General features: G+C 38.4%; 1 protein-coding gene across 2 annotated transcripts in view; it reads left to right on the top strand.

Annotated features, from left to right (window-relative positions):
• The window catches only part of RSPO2 (R-spondin 2), a 102,861-nt gene that overhangs the window by 44,171 nt on the left and 33,181 nt on the right, over window positions 1-25,509 (top strand). For both annotated transcript variants that reach the window (XM_064394664.1, XM_064394674.1), the window contains 3 exons: window positions 11,601-11,789; window positions 17,676-17,819; window positions 18,490-18,678. In XM_064394664.1, coding sequence (XP_064250734.1) covers window positions 11,601-11,789; window positions 17,676-17,819; window positions 18,490-18,678 — 522 coding nt within the window. The remainder of the gene's footprint in view (window positions 1-11,600; window positions 11,790-17,675; window positions 17,820-18,489; window positions 18,679-25,509) is intronic.

Raw genomic sequence — 25,509 nt, 5'->3', positions numbered from 1 at the left:
GCACATGTTTAGTGAAGGGTGATCATATGTTGGAGTTGGGTAACTTTGGATGGAGGTCAATATTACAATTAGGTTGCAATGAACTGAGTTCATCTGAGGAGAGCAATTTCACCACACTTGTTGACTCAGCAGCTGGACACCTTCTCCTATCTCCCCTGGCTGACAGGTACTGTGTATTTATCAGCTGCAAAGTACCATTGAGTTCCCCTCCCTCCGAGGATTTCTACAGAGCCTGGCTGTGGTGTCTCCACTCCTCTCCACTGTCCATTCCATCCCTCTTGGTTGCAGATCATGTGTATGGGGAGTCATTTTGGAGCATTCCAGCCAGGGAGCAGCAGCTGTATTTTACCCTGTAATTTCTACAGTGTTACAAGTTATGTTAGGGTGTGAATATAACTCCTCAGTTTCTCCTTATTTTGCCCCCAGCCCTTTTTCCACTGAGACAGAAGAGCCCCATCACTACATGAAGTACATTTCAGAGAGAGCTGAACATTGGGTAGATCTAAGGGGTAGAGCAGACTGGCTGTCTGGCCTCTGTCCCATCACTTGATTTGTGCAGTTCATCAGATATAAATAATCTGTGCTGTGGCCAAAGTCAATGATTGTGCTGCTCTTCCTCTCTGTCTGAATTACTGGGGTTTGGGGAAGAACAGCAGCTTCTCTTTAAGGAGCTGTTTTGCGGGATTTCTACATTTTACTCTATAGACTTGGAAAAGGGAGGAAGTATAATGAGTGTGAAATCTAAATAACAGCATTTGAGAAGTTATCCTTCAAAAGTACTGCATGTTAAAAGTCCTGTTGAGTTTTATGATTGGAATTTCTTGAGGTTACTATACATGAAACTACTGACATTTCATCACATTATCTGGGACTTACGAAGTATCCTAAAACCCAATGGAAGTTCATTCAAAGCTTATATCATTAATATTTTTATGGAGACTGAAGATACCATATAAGAAAAAGATTTTTAAGATTTGGAGTAGACAAAACTGTCTGGAGCTGCACACATGGAATGCAACTGGCAGATATTGTCTGTACTGCAGTACTGTTAGACCTATAGGGTTTCTAAAAAAGCATCAATCTATCAACTCATAAGGAAATGAAACAGAGGTCATCTTGGAAGGACTCTTCTCAGTGTGATGAAAACTGAAGTAGCCACTTACAATTCAGCAATTTCAGTTGATTAAAAGAAGCAGCTGGTTCATTTGTTGGAGTAATGTAGTTTCTTACTGTATCTGAAATGGATTGGCCTATAAATTAAAACTCAAAAATGGGATTGGCAATATACACACAAATATGTATCATGTAAGATTTTGAATACCAAAATGAGTACTTGGTGGGGAATGGGTAGGGAACTAGGCTTTGAAAGAAATGAACTGTGAGTGGTATTTGTGAATCAGTTGGTTGGTAAAGCTTGGTTGTTGTGTCATTTTTTTTTTTCTGGACAGGCTCTTTAGCTCTTCTGTTTGCATGAACACAATGGAGCAGGGCTTTTTCAAGTTTTTTTGGTTTTTTTTTGTTTTTTTGTTTTTTTTTCCTGAGTATTCTCTCTGGTTGTGATACTTAGACCTTTTATCACCAGTGTTTCAAGTGTGTATGTTGAATTACTCTCAGTTGTAACAGGAAGATCTAGAATAAAACTGATTAATCTGTGAACAGAAAATATCAGTCAAAGCTAATTTCCTAGGACATTGCAACAGAGAGTATGACACTTTCCTCTCTCTGTCTATTCCAGTAGTTGTTTTTAGGAAGGCAGGTGATGGGGTGGTGTTGGTGACCTGCAACAGATGTTCTGTATTTTTTTTCCATCCTGTAGACAGAATGAACTTCCCATGGATAAAATGTAAATTGGTGACAGCTCTGTATTTCTGCACTGGAAAGACAAGTACCATTAGTGGGGAAACACTGGGGAAATGCAAGAGGCTTGAGCAACCACACTGCTCCATTTTCAGGGGAAGATGAAATGTCTAGGAACTAAACAAAGAAATTGTGGAGGAAAATTCACATTCCAAGAAGAAGAAGGAAGCAGCATTCAGTAGAGTTAAGCCAAGTGAGGATTGGTAGGCTGAACAGTGAACAGAAGAGGACAAGAAGAGTTAAATGTTTCCAGATGACAATAGGTTTGCAGAAAGTGAACTATGAGAGATACCTTTAAAAGCTTCAGATGTTCAATTGAAGAAAGATGGCTGAGATACCTCTGTTAGTAGCAGTTCATCCCAGCTGGAAAGAAAATCAGTAATGTTCTCAAAACATCTTAGTAACCAAGCATCCTGAAACCAATACACGTCATTTTTTTTTGGTAGACTTCTGAACTCGGTAGTCAGTATACAATGATGCTAATGCCTAGAGTCACTAAGTATTGCAAAATATCTGAATATGTAGGTGATTTCTTGAGACTTGCCATGGTGCTGCAGGAGAATAATATCAAACTGATCCTCATAGTGGTTCTCCATGTCATGGTGGTGGGGAAAACCATACAGAAAATTCTGTAAGAATTCAGCTGGATAGATGTGTAGCAAGAGTAAAATGTTTTGATTTGGAAGTGGAATAAAATGCCACTGTCTTTTGAGTGTAGATGGAATGAGGACAAGTCTCTTGGAAGCTTACACTAGAATAACCAGAAAGACATTATATCAAAAATGAGATAGTGAGCTGGTAAGTGAGAGTAGTTTAAGCATAAAATTGTGATATTGAAAATATAATGAAGACCTCCAAAAGAAGTGAAGGAATAATAACCAGGCAAAATTGCTCACTTACAAGCAAAATTTGATGAGATTTATACCAAAATAATTGAAGTTAAATGCTTCTCTACGGTTAATCTGTCTTCAGAGGGAGAGTGGGGAACATGCATTTTCTCACTTGTGGAAGACTTTAGAGAAAATGATCCTGAGTGGTGAAGCCTGGTGGCCTGAGGTGGAACACTGGGTGATCTCCTGTAAAACAAAAAAAAAAAAATGGCTGCATCCTACCCAGAGTACATGATACTTGGGAAATGGTATCTTCATGGTCAAAAAAAATTTACATAACACATGAATGTTTCAGGAGAGTAAAATCTAGGAAAAGTATAGAAGTTATATCACTTCTTTATTTGTCATTGGTACAGTTGCTTTCCCAATGCTGAATTTTTTTGAGTATCCATAAGCCTGCTGATAAAATTGTAAGGGATTGATCAAAGGACTGGATACTTTGCCTTGTGGTGAGACATTCTGGAATCTTGTCTGTTTATCTTACCCATGAGAAAGCTAGGACTTGACCTGATCAGAGGATCTGCATTGGGAAAAAAATTGTTGAAAAACTGTTAACAAACTGGCAGGCAAAGATATAAAAGGTCCAGTGGTTGGTCCTTGAAGTTCAAAATTCCACTGCACATTTTCAACAGTGTGAGTGATTAGCCCCTATGATATCTTAACAAAGGTTGTGGTGGTTTCCTTACCACTAACAATTTAAAAATTAAGATTGAATGGTTTGTTAAATTATATGTTTCAGTAAAGCAAAAGTTTTGTGGCTTCTTTGTACATGGCATTGGCCTAATTGTTCATAAAAATCCCCTTTGACCTTGAATTTTTAAATTCTATTAATTGCTAGAAACAATTTTTTTTAATTGAAGTTTTCTGCCTAAAACTTACTTTTGCTTTTACAAAATTCTAATGAAAAATAGGTATTTTTCATGGCCAGCTTCTGTTCATACCCAGTCAGATGTTTTTCAGCTGTAGTGGACTTGTGGTGTTACAGTCTCAGTGCCTTAGTATACTATGTAGTATTGTTTTATCTATAAGGCTGTATTTTTTGTTCTGTTCCTTGGCGCCCCTGAAGACATAAGCCAAGCACAAATCTACCAATCTACTTAATTGAGATATGTATGGGATGTCTTCAAAGCATTAATTGGATTCAGGATTATGAAATCTGCTATTTTGCAATAAGTGCAGCTTGTAGTGGTCTTTTAGTTCCTCACCTCCTCTGAGTCCCATCTGCACATCTTGTGTTTACAGTGGTAAGTGTCTTGGAGACATTTCTGCTAGATCTGTACTGAAATCCAGTTACCAGCATTCCTGTGGCTGCAGTCCCAGTTAGGGTGAGAGTGTCATTAAGCTGGCCATTGTATCTTCAAGCTAAGTTTATGACTTCAGAGAGCTCAAAAGACCAAAGACTGCCAAAGAGAGACACAGCAACCAGATAGCAAGTGATATTAGGGACATAGTGAGCATGTTAGCCTGGCTCTCTAAAGAAATGTTTTTTAGGGAATGACTTTACTGCTTGTTTCTCTGCCAGGTTCTCCAACTGGTTTTGGATTAATTTGTCTATTTCAGCCTGGTTTTCACAGAAGCATAAAAATACCAGGTTCTTGTGGTGAGCTGAAGCACCAGGTTCAAAAGAGCTTTCTGACACTCAACAAATGGGTATACAAGAAAGACACAAATTAGAAGCAGTTGTAGTATGGGCTGCAGGACAGTAAGATCACAGAAAATCAAATGCTCTTAAGTTCTCTTGCTTACAGAACAACTTGTATTCTTGTGGAGAACAGGCTAGACTCATTTTGATTCTCTTGTGATTTCAAATAGTCATAACAACTCACTTAAATCTGGTTCAGCAGTGTGGCTTAAACACATTTGATCTAGACAAGAGTTAAAGTAATTAGCTGATATTTGATTTTACTTGATATGGATCCAAACCATGAAACTTTGAACACCCTTAGGGTTCAGAAGTGTTTCATTCAGTGTTTGGGTACTAGTCTGTGTTCTCAAGTAACCTTTTGAAACTTGGCAGATTTAATACCAGATTTAAAATAAAGGCACTACATGGGGAATCAAGTCTGTAAATATTTTTTTAACTATGGAGGTGCTCTGGACTATAGTTGTAGAAGCAGAAGGAATAGAAAATGCGTTACCTGTATTAAGGTGTGCACTTGTGTTCACACCTGTGTACATACTAATGTGGCTGTTCAAAATGTTACTCCTGCTGCAGGGACCTTACAGTCTTAATAGAGAACGAAGGCAATTGTGTGCTTTGAGAGCCAGAGGATGGTGCTAACCTACAGCATGTGTGCATTTTCAGATTTGTGATGTGATGACAGCAGCACTCTGACACTGGTTAACATTTGTGGGCTGTGTGGAAGGAGCAAGTCTCCATGAGGGATTTGGCTGGAGGAGACCTGCCTGCCTGCCTGGTGCACGGGAATGAGGAGGGTGCTCCTGTCAGGGCTGAAATAAGGATGGGTAGCATGATGTTTTACATTGCATGTGATGCAGTCAGTTATCTGGAATGTGATAGACCATGTTTTATAAGCTTTTATTTTTTCTTGCAAACAAATATAAAGGGGGGAAAAAAGAAGTTATGAAGAAATTAAAAAGGAAGTGTATAGATGTTTCTGTTGAAGTCGGAGGTGTTCGCTTCCTCTTCAAAGAGCAATTATATGTGAATTGGAAAAGCTGTATGTGATAACAATACATCCAATTTGCTGTGTTAAGAAACTGAGAAGGGAAGAATTTGAGGCAGGGAGGATTTCTTAGGATTTAAGATTTTTTTAGGATTTTTCTTAGGCCTATGTATATAGGGCCAAAAGAGGCACAGTTAAGTGGGTATCTTCAAGATGGCATCCTTACGTGACCCCAAAACCAGTGCTATGTGTTTTATTTGTTAATGTGTATGTTCATTGTCCAAGTAATTTGTTAGTAGATCATATCACAATTTTCTCTGGCTCTGGGAGAAATTGAAATAATGGAAGGGGTGCAGAGTTCAGACTTTCCCATGAAGCTCTGAAAGGAAAACCAGCAACAACAATGTTGAAGAAGATCGATTCAGTGTTATTCACTTTACAGTAATTCATGATATGCAAATTACCCAGAAATTATTCCGTTTAATGCCTAAGCAGCACAGTGGGAAGTTTTCAGATTCTTTCACAAAGTTTGCTCTTTGTGAAAAATCATATTATCATATACAAATCATATTATTTTCCCCTTACCATTATAATTCTTCAGTGGTTTTTAATTTCTTAATGTGTTAAAGAAAGAAAAAAAAAACTAGGAGACCAACAGGGAAATTCATCAATATGTGACGATCAATTAAGTGATGATTTTGAACACTGTCCAAATTCAATGTGTGAATTAAATAATTGTTCATTTAAGTAACAATATATATGAGGATTTCAGAGCAATTTTCAAGTTTTGAATCTCAGAGCATTTCTATAAGAAGTTAAAAACAGCTATAGAAATAAAAAATATAATTTTTTAAGGCTGCTCAGGAGATGAAGGAGGAGGGTCCAGGTGTCATGGTTTGGGAAACCTATAAAATTTACAGAATTAATATCTGAAGTCTTTAATATATCTTGAGTTGACCTTAAGCTGTAAAAGATGTGCCATCCATTTCCTGAACACATAATAGCATAGAATAATGGAAGATAATTTTATGCTGTTAGCTCCTTTTCTATGGAGCTGAAGCTGAAAGGAGTCAGCATAATTAAATTTGCCTGAAGAAAGAAAGGGTTATCAATAAAGATATCTTACTAGAAATAGACAGAAAAGATGCTTGGAAGAGTAACGTGGCACTAATAAAGGAAAGTTGGAGAGTAGACTCAAACTCAGACACATTTTGTGGCAAAGAAGTCAGAATTTTCATGGAGATCCATGAGAGAAGATGACAGAGAAATCTTCATGGACGCCTGATATGTATCTGCTCCAGAGCCTAATTCTTGCTCCACAAGATAATAGAATTGTTTAAGCTGGAAAAGCCCTTTAAGATCATTGAAAACAGCCATTAACCCAGCACTGTCAAGTCCACCAGTAAACCATGTCCCTAACCACCACATCTCCACATTTTTTAATAACTCCAGGGATGGTGATTCAACCACTTCCCTGGGGAGCCCTTTCCAAGCCTTGACAACCCTTTCCGTGGAAAAAAAAATCCTAATACCCAATCTAAACTTCCCTGGCACAGCTTCAGACCATTTTCTCTCATCCTGTTGCTTGTTACTTGGGAGAAAAGACTGAACTCCACCTTGCTAGACCTCTCTTTCAGGTGTTTGTAGAAAATCATGTGCTTCCTGACCCTCCTTTTCTCCTGGCTAAACAACCCCAGCTCCCTCAGGAGCTCCTCACAGACCCTTCCCCAGAAACCTAGCCCTTCTCTGGACATGCTCCAGCTCCTCAGTGTCTTTCTTGTAATAAGAGGCCTAAAACTCAATGCAGGTTTTGAGGCGTGGCCTCAGCAGTGCCCAGTACTGAGGTGCAATTGCTGCCCTGGTCCTGCTGGCCACACTATTTGTGACACAGGCCAGGATGCCACTGTCCTTCTTGGCCACCTGGGCACACGCTGGCTCATGTTCAGCCCCTTGGCAGCTTTCCAGCCAGTCTTTCCCCAGCCTTTAGCATTCCATGGGGTGAATTCCATCTGTGACCCAAGTGCAGGACCCAGCATTTGACCTCACTGAAATTTGTACTCTCAGCCTTAGTCCATCGATCCAGCCTGTCCAGATCCCTCTGCAGAGCCTTCCTACTCTCCAGCAGATCAACACTCCTGCCCAGCTTGTGTCATCTGCAAGCTGACAGAGGGTACCCTCCATCCCCTTGTCCAGATCATATAAAGCATTAGACAGGACTGGCCCCAGAGCTCAGCCCTGGAGGGCACAACTGGTGACCAGTTGCCAGCTCTGTTTGCCACCACTCTCTCAGCCTGGTCATCCAGCCTGGTTTTTTACTGAATGAAGAGTACAGCCATCCAGTACAGCCAGCCATGAGCAGCCAGTTTATTCAGGACAGTGCTGTGAGAAATGGTGTCTAAAGTTTTATTAAAGTCCATGTAGAAACATCCACAGCCTTTCCTTCATCTATTATGTTCACCATGTCATAGAGGAAGATGAGGTTGGTCAGGCAGGACCTGCCTTTGATATTGTGCTGGCTGGACCTGGCTTGTCTTGTGTGTGCTGCATGATGGCACTTGAGATGATTTGCTCCATGACCCCAGCACTGAGGTCAGACTGATGGTCCTGTAGTTCACTTGTCCTCTTTCTGACTCATCTTCTAGATGGGTGTCACGTTGGCCAACCTCCAGGCAGCTGGGACCTCCCTGGCTGACCAGTAAATGATCCTCCACCAGCTCCTCCAGTGTCCTTGTGTGGATTTCATCCACATAAATTAGGATGGGTCTAAGTGGTATTGCTGACCATTCCCCATGGATTATGAAAGCTTCTTTCTGCTCTCTGTCCCTGTCATTCAGCTCAGGGGGCTGAGTGCCAGAAAATAACTGGTCTTGTTTATGTTACAGACTAAAGAAAATAAGACATGTACCTCAGCCTTTTCTATAGCCTTTGTCACTGTGTTTCCCTCCACATTCAGTAAGGAATAGAGATTCTCCTTAGCTCTACTGCTGTTGCTGATGCATTTATAGAAGTATTGTTACTGTTTATGGAAGTAGCAGATGCAGTTCTTATTGGGCTTTGGCCCTTGTAATTTTTTCCCTGCATAACCTCATGATATCCTTGGAGCTGTCCTGAATTGTCTGCCCCTTCTTCCAAAGGGTATGACTTCTGCTTTTTTCCCTGGGTTCCTGCCAAAACTCTCTGTTCAGCTAGTTTTCTTTCCCCCTGGATCGTCTTTTGGCATGTGGCACCTGCCTGCACTTGTGTCTTTAGGATATCCTTCTTGAAGACTTTCTAGCTTTCTTGGACTCTGTTGCCCCAAGGAAGATGTTTTGGTGAGCCATTTCCTTACTTCACCAAGAACCAAAACCTTACCATTTGGTGATCACTATGCCCAGGATGGGCACAGTTACCTCCAACCATCACATCCTCCACAAGTCTTTCTCCATTCCTAAACAACAGGTCCAGCAGTTACCTTCCCTAGTTTGCTCCCCTACCAGCCCTGTCAGGAAGTTATGTGCACCCAGGTTCCAGGAATCTCCTAGGCTCTTTTCTCTTTGCTGTGCTGTGTTTTGAACAGACATCTGGTAAGTTGAAGCTCCCCATGAAAACAAGGGGAAGTTATTGTTAGACTTCTCCCAGCTACTTAGAGAATATTTTATCTGCCTCTTTCTCCTCATTTGGGGTCTGTTGCAAACTCTCACCATGATACCTGCCTTATTGGCCTTCCCCTAGTTCTTACTCAAAACTCAACCCTATCCTTACCATCACTAAGCTCTAGAGAACCAAAAAACCCTTACCTCCACTGAGACAGCAGACTGACAGACCCTGCTAGTACCCTGTCTCTCAGGCCTTGGCATACTGCTCTCAAACTTGTTTGAGCCTTGTTTTATCCTTTTCTCCCTTCAAATCCATTTAAAGCTCTTTCAGTGAGCCCTGCTAACTGCTATAGAAAGATATTTTGCTCCCTTTGAGACAGTTTTGCCCTTTCTGTTGTCAGCAGGCCTGCGGTTTTGTTCCCTTTAGCTATATCCATATGTATAGCAATTATCTGTATATATATGTATATGGTAGCCTTTAGCTATATTCATGCTGCTCAGCAATTGGCCTGGCCCTAAGTTAAAATCATATACATTATTTCAGCTGTTTTAAACTCCAAAAAACACTCTGAGTAGTGAATATGTTCAGGCATCTTGCATCCTTGCCTTTGCTTTATTCCTTTTAACTCTTTTGTTATAATACAGGCTTCTCTGAGGAACCTTGAATAAGCTGGAGGTAATGATTTACTGGGAGTGACATCCAAGGAGACTAAAAGAGAAGTCAGAAGTCTACAGGATTGCCCACTATGTGTTAAGCAACAATTGCTCCTGTGTACATGGTCACATATTATTTGATGTGGTTACAGTAAGGCAATCCCTGCCCACAGTGAGAGGAGAGATGCATCCATGCCTAGTTTATAATTTGTTTGTCTTGTATGTCTTTGAAGAAGTTGGTTGGGAATGAAAATAGTTACAAGATGAAGGGTAGGAAAAGTTACATCTCAAGTCTTGTAGGCAACAGGAGGTGGGAACTGTTTTGAGAGTGTAAGGCAGTTGGTCTGTTAGGGTGTCTCATTACAAAAGGGTTAACAGAGTGCTGAAGAATCATACATATACCATGAAGGGTAAGGATTCTTTTCCCTTCAAGAGGATCTCACCTAGTGAGACTGGTACCAGGGGATTCCAACACTCAGAAAGTGTCCCACTGACTGAGCTGTTTCACACCAGATTTCTTCACTTCTTGTCCTGCCTGCCACCCACTAGGATTATTTGTACAAGACTGGAGTTGAATGCTGTCATGCTGAACTCAGTGACTCCTGTGTGGGGGATGGGAGCAGAGAGGGAATTGGAATGTGGTGTGCAGATGTGTGAAGGTGAGAGTAAAGCTTATCAGCTACTGGTTCCAGAGGATGGTGGGCTTTTCCTTGTTTCTTTTTTGTTTTGTTTTTTTTTTTTTCCTGACTCTGCTGGTGAAGTCATCAGTTGAACAACCTCAATTATCCAGCCATACAAGGTAAAAGTACCAGATTACTACATAAGGGTGTGAATAACTTTAAATATTTAAAAATATAACAATTAAACATAGGCCTTTTTGGTGAGTTGCTCCCTGGGTGGCCTCTATTAGAAACCTCTTGAGACCTCAAAGACAATTTCCTTTGTTGCATAATATTTTTCTTTTGTTTTCAGTAAGCCAGGTCTGAGCAGGCAAAATTCTGTGAAGTCCCGTAGCCAATTTAATATTTAAAACAGACCTGCAAAGTTGTGCTGTTTTCAGGAATGTCTTGAGTCATCCTCCCTCTGCTAACCTACTGTGCTGACCCAGCACCTGAGAAGGACTTAACAGCCCATGGGGACAAAGGCGTGTTCTGCAACTCTGCAGAAAGGCAGAATAATAAAGAACAAAGAGAGATGTGGCTGAAGTCTGTGTTGCAGTTATCAGCCTAGCAACTTAAAAGAAAAAAAATAAAATAATCCAACAAAATCAGAGCATAGACTTGAATGCACAGCAGCTGGTGACCTAAAACGGTAACCTGCACTAAATGTGCTTCTTTGGTAATGGCAAATGGTTTTCAGCCCATTTTGGGTAAAATTTTGTAGAAGAAGGCACTTAAAACTTCTTCTCTTTTTTTTTTTTAAAAATTTGTCTTGATACTCAGGTCAAGAAGAGTCTGTAAGACAGCTGTTCAAGAACCCTGAGAGCAAGGGGACAGCACATGTTGCTAGTGCTGTATCTGCTCTGCAGAGGCTTCTATACTCTGAATATTGCTCACTTCACAAATCAGAAATTGCATTAGTGGTGTTGCTCAATTTCCATGGGCATATCATTCCATGTGCATATATCCGGGTGCTGAAGTTCTTATATTTTGTTGCTGTTGTGTGCTTATGTCCCCAGCTTCATAGAATGCAGCATTGCATTTTTATCCAAGTTTATACTGTGAGCTTTATAAACCTTGGTCTCTGCTTGCTGTGCCTGTATTTTAAATGTGTGTAAAATTATTAAACTGCCCTACATACAATTAAAAATGTAGAGATTGCATTTCTTTTTATTAAGTGCCAGTGCAGATGTCTGAAAGTGAGTGCACTCTTGGAACCTTCCTTTTGAAACTTTTTGTAGTCACGCAAAATATGAGTAACACTTTAGAGTACAGAGGACCTCCAGCCAAAATACTTTCCAAATGACTTAAATTGTAACTTATCTTTTTATTTTGCAGCTAACTATGGACCAAATCCAATTTGCAAAGGTTGCTTATCTTGTTCAAAGGATAATGGGTGCATCAGGTGCCAGCACAAGTTGTTCTTCTTCCTGCGCAGAGAGGGGATGAGACAGTACGGCGAATGCCTGCACTCCTGCCCGTCGGGCTACTACGGGCTAAGGACGCCAGACATGAACAGATGCTCAAGTGAGTTATTCCTTGAACCCTTACACTCACTTCTGTCAGAAGGCCATAATTCACGCTCACTTTTTAAGATGATATGTTGTGAAACGTGGTTGTATTTTCACAGATGTTTCAAGATCATCTTAAGACTTCTTTGCTAAAGAAGGTCCCAGCTCATTCTAAGATATATAGCATTCAGCAGATTAAGTAGTTGATAAATGGACCTATTTTTTATTGTTGTTATTATTATTAATTTGATAAGAAGAGTAACTTAAGGAAAAAAAATGTGATTCAAGCAGATACGCCTAGTTTTAAGAAACAAATTCCCACTATATGAAAATGAAAAGGATTCAGAATGAATTTAACATGTGCAATTAAGGATAAATTTTACATGTACAATTCAGAATTGATGTTGCATGTACAAGTCAGTATAAACACTAATATATGGGTGGGCTTTTTGTCATATTTTTTGTTCCCACACAAACTTCAGGTGACCAGACACCTCACACCAGACATACTTTAATATGTAAGTGTTGCTAATTTAATAAAACAGATGTACTATTAAAAACAAGCAAACAACCTTTCACTTTTAGTGAAACATTTTATTTGGAAATTTACAACCTGCTAATGTGCAACAAGATTCCCTGTTTGCATGTTTGTGCCTAGAAGCACAACCGTTAAAATCCATGAGTGCTCTGGTATCTCACATTATTTCACCTCTGTCTGGCAGTTGTGCTGATTTGTATTGATTTTTCCATATGCTCATATGTGGAGTATTACCCATATGGATTGTTAATCACTGCTGTTACCTCTTATTTCTGTTCAGGGGGAGAATGTTTTTGTCATAGTCTAACCAGAATCAGGTCACCTGACATAAGAACCTGAAGTGAGAAATAGCTTTTCTTTTTTTCCTGCAATAATCACATGTCTGTTAAATGTGTGGCACCTTTCCCCTAGTGCTGTGCCATGTCATTGGGAGCACAAGCTGTGAGAAAGCGTGTGCTGCTTTTCACATCACACATAATCTTGAGACTCACATGAGGTCACTCAGTGGCAGTCTGGCTGGATGAGGAGCACTTATGGCCATGCTTGGACCTGTCCCAAGCAATCCACCTCTTTCTCCCCATTCCCTGCGTGGGCTCCTTGGATATAGTATTCCCAACTGCTGTGTAATATTGGAGAGTGCTGCCTAATCTCTACCAGGTGGTTAAGTTTTGATAAAAAATTAAATGAGACAGTATATGGTTTATGCATCCATTTTGTAAAGTTATTTATAATCTTGGCCTTAATTTTCCTAACACGCTTGTGAATTCAACAGCTTCTGTACTTGAAATATTTCAAAACTTGGCTGTAAATACTTCCCCATGTAAAAATATTTTTGAATATATTTGTAGGTTTAGGAAATTGATTGATTTATTTCTATTAGCCTGTACTGTGCTTGTGAGAAAGGCAAAGTAGTCTATATTGGCAGTATTCTTTAGTTTCTTAAAAAGAAAAAAAACCCCAGAAAAGTTAATCGCAGAAAGTGGAGGGTGAATTCAAAGTAATAATTTTTTTGCTTTTACCACTTATGGAAAGCGGCCTTTTCTTCTGAATTACAGATTGATTTTGAAAAGCATAAATGCAAGTTGTGTCTAACCCATACTGGCATGTGTTGAGCACTTGATGTTTATCTCAGCCTCATGCCTTTGACAGTCTCCCCCTGTGAGAATAATGATGCACTTGCATTTATGGACCAGTCCTTGTTCTCCTCTGATGATATTTGTATTGTATATTTTTATGTTAATGTAACTGCTAACTGCTGTATTTATACATCACTTCTCTTTTGTTTTGGTTTGGTGATGTTGGTTTGCACATATGAAGCATTGTGGACATGCAAACATTTTCTTGATTGAAGTTGAGTTGAAATAAACATCCTTAAAATTGAATAGGTTTCTTCCTACTTGCTCTTCTTATGTACGCTTACAGATTCCATTGCTCAGCTAGTATTATTTCAGCTAAAAATAATAAAAATTTTGGCTATGTTAAAATCCTTATGGGAGTTATAGGACTTGAATTACATAAACTGAAATAATTTCTGCCCCACTAATTTCTTCATAGGCACAAAAGATTTTTAACATTTTTTACTGGAACATTTTCCCATTTTTGTTAGAGAAGCTATAGAACATATTTTAATGGAAGATGATGTCTTGATTTTAAAAGCCAAACATGGTCAGTGCCAAATGTAATACAATAAATACCACAGCCAAGTGCAGCAGCTCTAAAATGGAAATTTTGGATTTCAAGAGAAATGTTCTTTTCTACATGTAAGCAGTATGTGTTCCTAGAATTCGCTAAATGTTTCTAGACTATTTTTCTTGTAACAGTGAATCATGAAATTTGAGACTGTTTGTCTCTAGAAATCAGTGCAGTTTCCTGCTGGATATGATTTTCACCTTGAACACTGCAGTATGAGAATGCAGTCCTTTTGGACATGAACTTGGAAATTGTTGAATTTCTTCTGTAGAAGAATATCCAAGAGATGAGCTACACTTTGTTAATTTTCCAATACATTTTTAATAATTAATGACTTTGAACTGAAGTGCTCCAACAAGAGGTGATCTCATAAGAAAAAAACAGAACTGAATTTAAAGAGTAAGATGAAACCTGTCAGTTTGGTGGTTGCACTGATTAATGGATCAAGCCTAATTTGAACCTTTCAACTTAGTCTGTGGCCATGGTAACCTTTATAATTTTAGGAGGAGAAACCACTCAGAGATTAGAAATTACAGCTCCCTTCAGCTTTGGTTGACTACTTATTTGTTTAGGTTCTCCCTCTTTATCCTAGGTGGGTCTAACATTGTAATTTCCCTTTCCATTCACCTTCAGTGAAAACAAGATAAAGAGAAACTTTTAAACAAGTTGAGCGTTTATTAAACACATGTTGTTAATTCAATGCATTAAGAAAGGCAATGATTTTTTTTAATAGTGTTACAAAATAGGAAGAGTTCATGAATATGCTGTTGCTTGAACTATACTTATGTAGTTTGGTAGAGCATACGACCCTTTAATTCTGTTGTAATTACAACTGTAGCAGTCAGGGGCTTCAGTTACCAAAAAAAAAATAGCACAGAAGGTGTTGCTGGTCAATGCCAGATGGGTGCAGAGTGCCAGTGGACACTTCAGGATGGCAATGTGAATTTAGATCTGTAGCACCAAAGCTGCTCTAGTGAGCAGCAGAGGGATGGGAGCAGGAGTTGAAATGAGTGGGTGTCATGGTGATGGGGACCGTGTGGGCATTGGTGAAATTGTAGAAGAGTCAGGCTGAGTCAGGTTGTTGTCACTCCTAGTTTGTCTTCAGCTACAGTTAAATTATCATTACGATTAGCACTCAATAACCCTAAGCATTATGATGAATATCACTCTGATGAATTATTTTAATTTCAGAATTCTTACAGTATTCTTAATACTCTTTCAGTATTTTCCCCTAATTTACATCTGATACAGATTAAATAATACGTTTTCATGTTTGGAGTAGTTTATTTTCATAGGAAAAAAATGAAAATAAACTCTTTGTGGAAATCTCCACCCAACCTTCATCCAACCTTCACTCAACTTTCACAGACTAAAGCTTCTAAAATATAGCTATCTCAAGGACTCTGCTGGCAAAAGGAAACTGGCATTTCAGGTAAAGCAGAAAATGCAAACAAGACAGGAGTTTTGAAGTATGATCAAAACTGAAAGAGAATTTATTCATTCATTTAATGAATGATAGTTTTATGGAGGGAATCCCAATGAAAAGTGAGGCTTCCACCCGCCAAGCATGTCTGTATCATGTCAAAGACTAGCTTCTGTTGAAAGTTTTTCCTTTAGTCTCTCTTCCACTCACACACAGAAAAGCTTTTAGCATGTTACTCTCAGCATGTTTTTTGAAAGCAATAGTTAAAATGTTGTTCAAAAATTGTTGTGTCACTTGGATGTGAGGGAGGGTTGCAAGATGCTGATTTTTCTTTCAATGTTCTGGTCTGCATCTTATTATTGGGACTACATGATTTGTAAAAACCTTGATTTCTTTTCAAGTGTCTCAGGTGACTGGGGAAGAGGCAAATGTTTTTTCTGAATATTTAAATACACAGGATGTTTGACTCAAGAATTGCATTTAATAAAATACTTGCAGTACATCTTGAGTGTAACAAATCAGATTAGCAATTAAGTATTGTGGTACATCTCCAGAGCAGCTCACCTGGTTGGTTTTGCCTTGCAGTTCATTAATTTGGAAAAGTTATTTTGCAGGATCACTGTGTAGACATTGACCAGGATCCTGTTCTTTAGGGACTAGTTCAACCCTTGTGAATTATTATTCTAAGGAATTTCCTATGACCCTAAGTGTGGACAAGAAGCCCAAGTTATGCTGCTTATATGAACTTGAGTTTTAAAAGCCCCTTTGGAAAATGCTGGATGCAGGAGTTGGTACATTTAGGTCATGTGTGGTTTTGTCTAAATAAAGCCAGCAGAGGTTACCTTTGTCAGGGCAAGGCTTCAAACTGATGCTCACATTCCTTTTAACCAAGCAAAGGTCAAAACCACTAGAAATAAACATTTTCCTTTTCATTCAATCTGCCTAATTTTTTGCCCAATGCCACAAGAAATCTGATCTAAAAAGTCTCATATTTCCCTAATTGCTGACAAAGAATTTTACACAACCACACTCACACATGCACTGTTTAAGTATTGTGGGATGCCCTGTTTTGGCCTTCTACAGTTCAAGAACAAATATTAAAATTTGTTTCATAAATATTGGCTAAATTTGAAGTGTTGATTGGAGATATTTACTAATTGCTATTTCAGAATAGTGACCTTATGTTTTGTGCTTTTTTTTCCATTATAAACGAATGAAGAATAAATGAGTGACAGAATTACCAAAATTATTATTATATTGTTGCATAACATGAATAAAAAATACTTCTTGTTATGGCTTCAGATAGCTGAAGAGCGGATACAGCTATTGTAGTTTATTTAATTTTGTTAGTTGAAGGATTAAATTTTTAAAAATTAATTATATAATTATCATTACTGTTTTAAATATAATGGCTTATCCTTTTTAATCATTGGAATATTTTTCCCCTGGTATTTTTTGTAGGTATGCATGGTATACATATGATTATTAATAGTTTTAATATGGAATAGGAGATCTCTGAATAGCCTACACCTGAGTCTGTCATCTATGGCAGGTTATTTTCCTCTTAAATTTTCAGAGATATACAATATTTCATAAAGATAATAGTTGTTTGGTTTGGTTTGTTTGGTTTTGTTTTTTTTTTTTACTTTTTAATATATTCATTATGGTGTATCTCTCCTAGTAATTTAAGTATGGTTATTTTTTGTGGATTAAGTGTCTCAATAACAGAGAGGAGTTAAATCCAGCAAAACTGAGGCTTTTTGCACATGCATATGTGTAGACACGGGCATCAGATATACTACATGAAAGCATCCACTCAGCTATTCATAGGGTCAACTCAGAGAAAAGAAGGTATCCTGCTTTCAATGATAAATTATGAACTGAAGACAATACATATAATACATGCATGCTTCCCAAAATAATTTGTTGCATCTCAGTTTCATTGAAATTACTTACACATGAAAATAATTTATGCTGAACATTTTTCCTCCAAAGAGATGTCAGTAATTGAAATGTAATTAAACTAGGGGCTTTATCTTCAGTTTGATTTTAAAAAAGTAGGATTAGAAGGACATAGAGGAAAATGTGGTAAACAAAGTTACCTCTAATTTTGTCTATATACCAGATACATTTCAGGATGACAGTAATATAGCATTTCCGGCTTTGTTATTTTATTCCTTTATAAATCCCTTCAGTTTCAGTCTTACCCTAACTTTGCTGTCTCATTGTTCCTTATGATCCTTCTGATTTAGGATGCAGAATAGAAAACTGCGACTCCTGCTTTAGCAGAGACTTTTGTACCAAATGCAAAAGTGGCTTTTACTCGCACAGAGGCCGCTGCTTTCGAGGATGTCCCGCTGGATTTGCAGCCTTGGAAGAGCTTATGGAATGTGTGGGTGAGTCAAGTAGCTCTTTTGCCAGGTGGCCATATTCAAATATGACACTAATTTATGATCAGGAAATATTCAGTAATGAATTATTATTGATTTCTTTACTGATAATACTAGTAAATGTTCCCAGACTTTAAAATATGCTTCACTGGGAATGCTACTCTGTTGTGCATCACAAAGTTCTGTCCTTTTAACTGTAAAATCACTTTGTGTGAAGATTTGCAACTCAGAATTTGTAAGATTTCAGGACTTATGTCAGAACAAACTCTTTCTTTCAAGAGTATTTCTTGCATTTCATGATGGAGAGGACTTAGAAATATGAACTTCTGAAGTTTTCAAACCCAGGTGACAACCAAATAGGATGTATATATTAGATAGAGAAAAAAAGTTAATCTCATTATTTTAGGAGGGTTTTTGAATATTTGGGACTGTCATGACATATCAAACATACAGTCTGATATTCTGGGGTTTTTATGGTTGTGTTGATGCTGGCTAAAATGATTCAGATTCTGTAAGAGATTTTAATTTTGTTTCTAGCTTTTTGCCTGTTAATGGTAAAACTGTAATGTTGCTTTCTAACAATGTACAGTGTATTTGGATAAAGAAAAAGAAAAAAAAACAAACAAAAAAAAAACCCAGAAGTATTGCTCACTTGTGTTTTCTTTTACTTTATCAGAAGGCTGTGAAGTGGGTCAATGGAGTGAGTGGGGAACTTGCAGCAGAAATAACAAAACATGTGGATTTAAGTGGGGCCTGGAAACAAGAACAAGACAAATTGTGAAGAAGCCAGCAAAAGACACAATACCATGTCCAACCATTGCAGAATCCAGACGGTGTAAAATGGCCATGAGGCATTGTCCAGGAGGTAAGTGTGGCCCATGCCAGAAAAATCTTTATGAGCTGAAGGCCAAATTCTGTCTCTGTTCTGCCAGCCAAGGCTGAAAAGCAGCAGTAGTCCATCAGTGTTAGTCTGTGTAGCGAGACTCCAGGGAAGTGCTCCCATGGGAACAATAACTTCTTCAGCAGACTGTGAAACTCCGTTTTTCCTGGTGTGGTACTGAGGGTTTTTCAAAAAGGTGCCTCATGGAAGAACCTTAACAGATTGCAGTCTTGAGCTTCAGCATGGAAATGATGGTGATGGTGGAAGAACTACTTGTTCTGCACTTGGCAGGAAGGATGATTCTGAACTTCTCTGCAGGTGGCACAGGCAGTGTTGGTGCTCTGGGTATTTAAATTAAAAGAAGTTAGTTACACATGGCATTGTTAGCTGGAACCTTTAGCTGGAATATGTTATTTGTTTTGAATATTCTGGAATGAGGCTAAACTGTGATAGATGTGATACAAACAGAACAGTGATAGATATCAAGATTTTCAGCTTGAGACCAGCCTATGGCAGCTGCCCCAAGTAAATAAAATCAAATTTCTTTATCATGGTGTTGCAAGACTTAAGTAGTGATGCTGATGTGAGAAAGGAAATCAAGTTTCAAATTTAGGCTTGGTTTTTGTAGACTCCAAACTGAAGACACATCACTGCTGGAGATTGAAAAGTTTAACCTCTCAGATATGGATCCTGACAACTTAAACAGGTTTCAAAATTTTTAGGAGAGGTGGGTGATCAGCAGGTGATAAAGATGCCATTCCTTTCAGAACCACAGGGTTAAATAAGGAATGGTCTTCAAGAGATCTCTAGTTCAACCTCCTACTGCTGCTGGGTCAGCTGTGAAATGAGACAAATAAAAAAAAGAAAGGAAGGGTTAAGGAACCCTGAGGAAAGCCTTAACACGATGAATAAGATAAACCTGAAACAGTCTTGGAAAAGCTACCTAAATAAGTTGCTTTGTATTCTGGGATTGTTGAAGGTGTCTGTCTTGGGTTGAACCTTCTGCCTACCAGTGTGTATGTGTGTTATGCATAGAGTTTTATCTTATGGATATGGATTAAATCTCTGTAAGCTTCATTTCTTTGTCTCTAGGACTGCAAGGCAATCTGGAAGGGTATATAAAGTTGATTCTCTGTTATCCAGGTTGACAGATGGTGTACTTTCCATCCCTGTCCCACTCCTGTATTCATACACACATGGTCACACGTAGGGCACAGTCACAGTGGTACAGGGAGCATTGTACAGCACAGTTAATCTGCAACTTAAATAAAATTCTCTAAGGCATTGAAGAATTGAACCTGCAAAAGTAACATCTCTGTAGGAAAGAAGAAGAAAAGGTAAAAAGGAAGGCCATGGTATGTGTGTCATGGTATCTTTGAATATTAGTCAGCTGCCTCTGCACCAAGGTAGTGACACTTACCAGTGCTTGCAGCCTCATGAGTGATCCAGTTACTTGTAACCGACTGAAGCCCAAATGGGGTTAATAATCAGATCAGCTGAAGAAATGTTTTACTGCTGAAATGAAAGGAAATAAAAAAGGGCCCATAACAAGTTCTACTAAATCTCCAATCAGTGTTTTCTTTCTTTTCATTTGCCTTCAAATACAGGCAGTTTAGCTTGCAGTGGAAAATTTGAGAAAATTGCAGAATTTTTTTCAATTCAACATCATGTGGTACAGATTTAGTCATTTATGTACTCAGTGTATATAAATGGAGGTATTTTATGGATGCAGCATCCAACTTCTATAAGAACTCCTAGCAAGTAGAAGTATGGGTTTAGTCTCGATAATTTAGTTAGGATACAAATGATTCAAATTGTTGTAGTTTGAGAAGTGTGCTTAAGTGAATCATAATACTCAAGCATGATGTAGCATACTTACGTAACTATGTTAATTTGGATATTCATACTTTTTATGTTATATTTTCTTAGGTTGTTTCAAATTTTCTTGTCCAGCAATTCAGGTCACTGCTTAAAGATTTACATCTGAAATTTATCTTTTTGAAGGCACAGTGGCTTTCCTAAGAGTGAGGATACTTATTGCCTAGTGTCCATACTGTCTCTGTATTAAGATCCATGATCAAATATTTGCTTTTTTTTTCACCACGTATCAGGAAAGTTGTTGCTGCAAATACAAATTCAGTGTAGTACTTGTAGTATGCTTTAATGAGCTTCAGTAAATCCTAAAGATTACAGTCCTCTGCTCCCATGGTGTGGAATTCCCTGCATCTGTTTTCAGAGGTAAAAATAAATGTGTACAAAACTGCAGGTTTGAACTCTCCACACTGAATACAGTGTTTAATACTGCTTCTGTGCCATCATAGAAAGCACCTCCCAGAGAATAAGCTCCTTTCTCTCTCCCAAGTAACTCCTGGGAGAGTGTCGGTGGTGTTTTAAGTGCCTAGGGTAAGTCTTCCCCAGACCTGGTTATCTCTGCAGGTGAGGAAGCCACAGAGGCTGCCCTGTATACAACTCCTGCTTTTTAGTATGTTTTAATTTATGCTATTTACAGGGCTGTTCATTTATCATATTTTAGTAGCAGGTTTCCCCATTAGACACTCAGAATGTTTTATTGCCTATTTGAACACTGTAGCATAGGGGGAGGCACAGACACAGCTTACAGGTTCTCGCTGCTGAAGAAGAGATTCTGAGTCTTTAAAAATATGGTGCTTTCCTAATGTTAGGAATTTCGTGACTGAACCTTTAAACTGAAGAAATAATAGAGAAAAATTATAAGGTTAGCACTTCTGGGAGACTGAATAACCATAATCTCCTGTAAATGTCAGTTGAGAGGCTGTTAATAAATCCTTTCATCCTAATGTTCTCAGTACATAAACTCACACAAATATGGAGAATAAGTATTGGATTATACAGCTAAAATGATTGAAGATTGTGACGGATTAAGCTGAGCACAGGAAGTAAGGATATTTTTGGTAGAATAGGGTCAAATAAAGTGCTTTTGTCATGTGCTTTCTACTTCTCTTTATTTTAAAGTTACCATTTATGGTCCACACTACAGAGAAACATCCAAAACAGATTTTAAACATTTGCAGTAGAAGGAGAATTAAGGAAGGAGAGTTAAATTCTGCTTTCCTACTTAGTATTTCAGCTACTTAGTATTTCAGCTATCCAGCTGGCCATATGGCTGTGGTGCAACTTTGGTTTTTGATGAATGATTTATCACTTTCTCAGTATCTGCAGAGTTGTAGAGCTACAAACTGGAATATAGGTGATAGATCATCTAACTTCTTTCCTACTGAAGCTAGCAACATAAGAATAACACTGATTTCATATTTGTTGCTTAGAGATTTCCTTAGTGTCAGTAGTTATTGATTTAATTGTTACTGTATGGAAATGTCACATTTGTATATCTGTCAATGTTACATAAGTTACTCTGTGGCTTTGACTGTAATGTGAATTCTACTTTGAGAGGTTAGACTTAGACAAAGGAGACTTGGATTGTTCAGGCCACCTTCTACCCATGCTGGTCTCTTCCTCATAAGGGATTTTCTTCTCTTTAGTTCAAAAAGAGAGAAAACAAGAACTTTAAAAACCAAATAGGGAAATCAGCAGTCAGAAATGTAAAATAGACTGATAAATCTTACTCTCTTCATGTTTTCCCATATATTTGCTATAAATATTTTATTTGCACCTCTTATTTGTATGTTGCTCATGTTTACTTCAGTAATTGCTCCTCTTTTGTTTGTACACTCCAGGAACCTACAGATTGGTTTAATTATTCATATTAAGTGTTACATAAGCAAGCAAAGCAGCTCTCTGCTATTTTACTGTTCATCAGACTGCAGTTCTTCAGGTTGTCTGAAACTTGAATATTACTCTGTGCCAAACTAATACTTCTGCAAGTGCACATTGCTGGCCCATGTCCAGCCTCTCACCACCAGCACCCTCAAGTCCCTCTAGGTCACCAAAGCCTTCTGTTTTCCAGCCTCAACAAACCCAGTTCCTTCAGTTTCACTTCACAGGGTAAACACTTCAGCTCCTCACCATGTTGGTGATGCTGTGCCAAACTCTATCAATATTTTTCTTTTTTTGAGCTGAGGGACCCAAAAGCTACATATGCTATTCTAGATGTGGTCTGATGGATGTCAAATAAAGGGAGATGATCACTTCCTTTAATCTGCTGTCACACTGTATTAACAGGTCAGCAGATTGAAGGAAGTGATCACTGCTGCTACGGCACAAAGTTGGCTCACATTTAGCTCAAGTTTCATCAGGACCTTCCCAGGAGAGCTCTTCCCCAGACAGTCCATATCCAGCCCATATTTTTTCAGAGAGTACTTCCTCCCCAGATGCAGGACTTTGCACTTTGTTGAATTTCATGAGATTCCTTTCAACTACAATGAATCTTTTCCTCATAAGTGAAATAAAAACCAGTCAAAATAAATATAACACCAGAACTCAGTGAATGATCAGGCAGTTAAACACATTCTTTTGAGATTTTTGATACATCTTCATTGTAGTACCTAATGTTGAAAAGTTTGTAAGCTGGGACTCTTTTTATATATTGCACTTATAGTCTGTATCAGTGCCAAATCCCTACAAACACCATCTGCCCTTTGAGTCAAGGCTAGGGCATTCTCTAGGCGGGTCTCAGGAAACATTACCATCATATTCTCTGTCTCCTATTGGTCATGCTATGTTGCTAGCTTAAGTGGCAAAGGCTGGTCCACGAACAGCAAGAACTGTTGCCTCCTCCAGGAGGACTGCCAAGCATTTGGCTGGATTGGTCCAGTGGACTGTGTAGGCACCATCCTTGGAAGTTTCTAAGACCTCACTTGACAAACTCTTGAACAATCTAGTCTGAATGGTCTCAATCCTGCTGAGGATATTGGACTGGGCATCTCGATCCTACTGATTTTTGGACTGGGGACCAGTCTGAATGATTCTGTCTGAATGATAGAACCTCCTGTGAGTATGTGCTGAAAGAACACTGTTCTTCCTGTTTGGGTTTTGTAAAATTTCTCATAACTTCTGCTCTGAAATAGAGACAATCTGGAATGACTGGTTGTAGGGAATAGGAGCAAACCAAATCTTTACTGTGGCTGCTATAGTGCTGATATATTTTCATTTGGCCTATTTTATTGTGGTTGAAATATATGCAAATTATGTGTCATGTTTTGAATATAATGCTAACCATTGTTTCATGCATTTCCATGTTTAGCGTTAACCAGGATACAAGCTTAGTTCAAAGTCTGATTTATTGATTTATTTGTTGTTATTTGACCTGTTCGCTTAGTTGTCTTTGGCTGAATGCTGCACAGTTCTAAATTCAAAATCATGCATAGGATCTAAAAGATCCATTGTACAATGTACTTCTTTTTTAAGTTACTGCACTATGGCAGTCTAAGAAAACATTGGAAGACCAGCAGAACTATAGAAATGCAGCTATAAGACTCTGGTTTGGAGTTGCTGTGACTTTTCACATCTTAAAGAAAAGTCTGATTTTTTGGACATTTTTAGTAAATTGAGGATTTCATTCCATTGCTATTTAAGTAATGACATAAATGTCTCTGTCAAGTTAGACATAAAAGTAAATGATCCCACTTAGAAAAGATTGTCTTATAGGTTGAGGCATGATCTGACCAGAGATGGTGGCAACCAGAAACCATTGTGGTTTAGGGAAAGATGACGAGATTTACAGTTTATACTACTTTATTAGTATTGCACGGTTCTTTAAGACATTGGAATATTGTTTATCACTTTAAGACTAAAATTAGGATTTACAAAACTTACTAGTATTTTAAACAAGACTGTACTACATAGAATATACAACAATTATACTGTCATTGCCTGCTGCAGTTCTTTGTTAATTTTGCAGTCACATTGGACAAATCTGCCCTTGTTTGGACTCACCAGACAAGTAGAAGGTGCATTAAGTGTAGCTCCACTGAGTGCTGGCTCTGCTAGAATGCTGGTGTCACCAAGCAGGTTTCCTTCCTTGATGTGTTTTTTGCATGTCACCCTGACAAGATGACTTGCCCTTAGCTGGAATGAAAAGTTAACCCATCATCTTCATTTACGAGTCATGACTCAAAGTTTTTGAAGGAGAGAAGGAAAACCTGCTTCAGCATCAGTTTACAAGACATAACCTCCACCAAAAACACCTAATTGCACAGTGCAGGTTGGGAAAGCAATAGTAATGAGGAAATTTTTTTTTTGAGTATTTTAGTTGATGGCCATTCTGTGAAGGACCAAATAAGTGGGAGCAAGAAAGGACAAAATAGTAGTCCGACGTAATTTGGAGGCTTTCCAGGAAACAAGAACTGTTTTATGGTGTGGCTTAAGTCTCAGAGCCTGGCATGCTTATTAGTACATTTGTTCAGGAAACAGGCCTTTGCCAGCTGCAGAGTCTGCTTGTCTGGATTGTCAACATCTACCTAGTACAGAGAATGTTGTGCTGCAAGTATTAAAATATGGTTTTTTCCTACCCTTTAGCTGATCACATTCAGAAGGGGCTACAGCCAGTGAAATCTAATTGTTAAGGAAATCCAGATCCTGAAGAAAGTGAAACACATAATACTGCTCATTTCAGTGGGAGTGCCTGCAACTAGACTATGTATTTTGATTAAGGCACATAGGCAGAGCTATAGTTATATCACCAATACTCAATTAAGTTTATACCAACTTCTAAGAAGAGCATCATTTTTTAAATCTCTGTTTGGTAACAATAAAAAAAGCAAAAATCAAATCATAAGTAGTTTCAGGTTGAAGAGGAACATAGAAGGTCATCTAGTCCAGCCTCCTGCTTAAATCAGGTCAGTTGTGAGAAAACCAGGATTAGCCATTACTCTCACAACC

Source organism: Passer domesticus, chromosome 1 (genome assembly GCF_036417665.1).
Source record: "Passer domesticus isolate bPasDom1 chromosome 1, bPasDom1.hap1, whole genome shotgun sequence".
NCBI classification, from domain to species: Eukaryota; Metazoa; Chordata; class Aves; order Passeriformes; family Passeridae; genus Passer; species Passer domesticus.
This window is presented reverse-complemented; position numbering and strand designations above follow the sequence as displayed.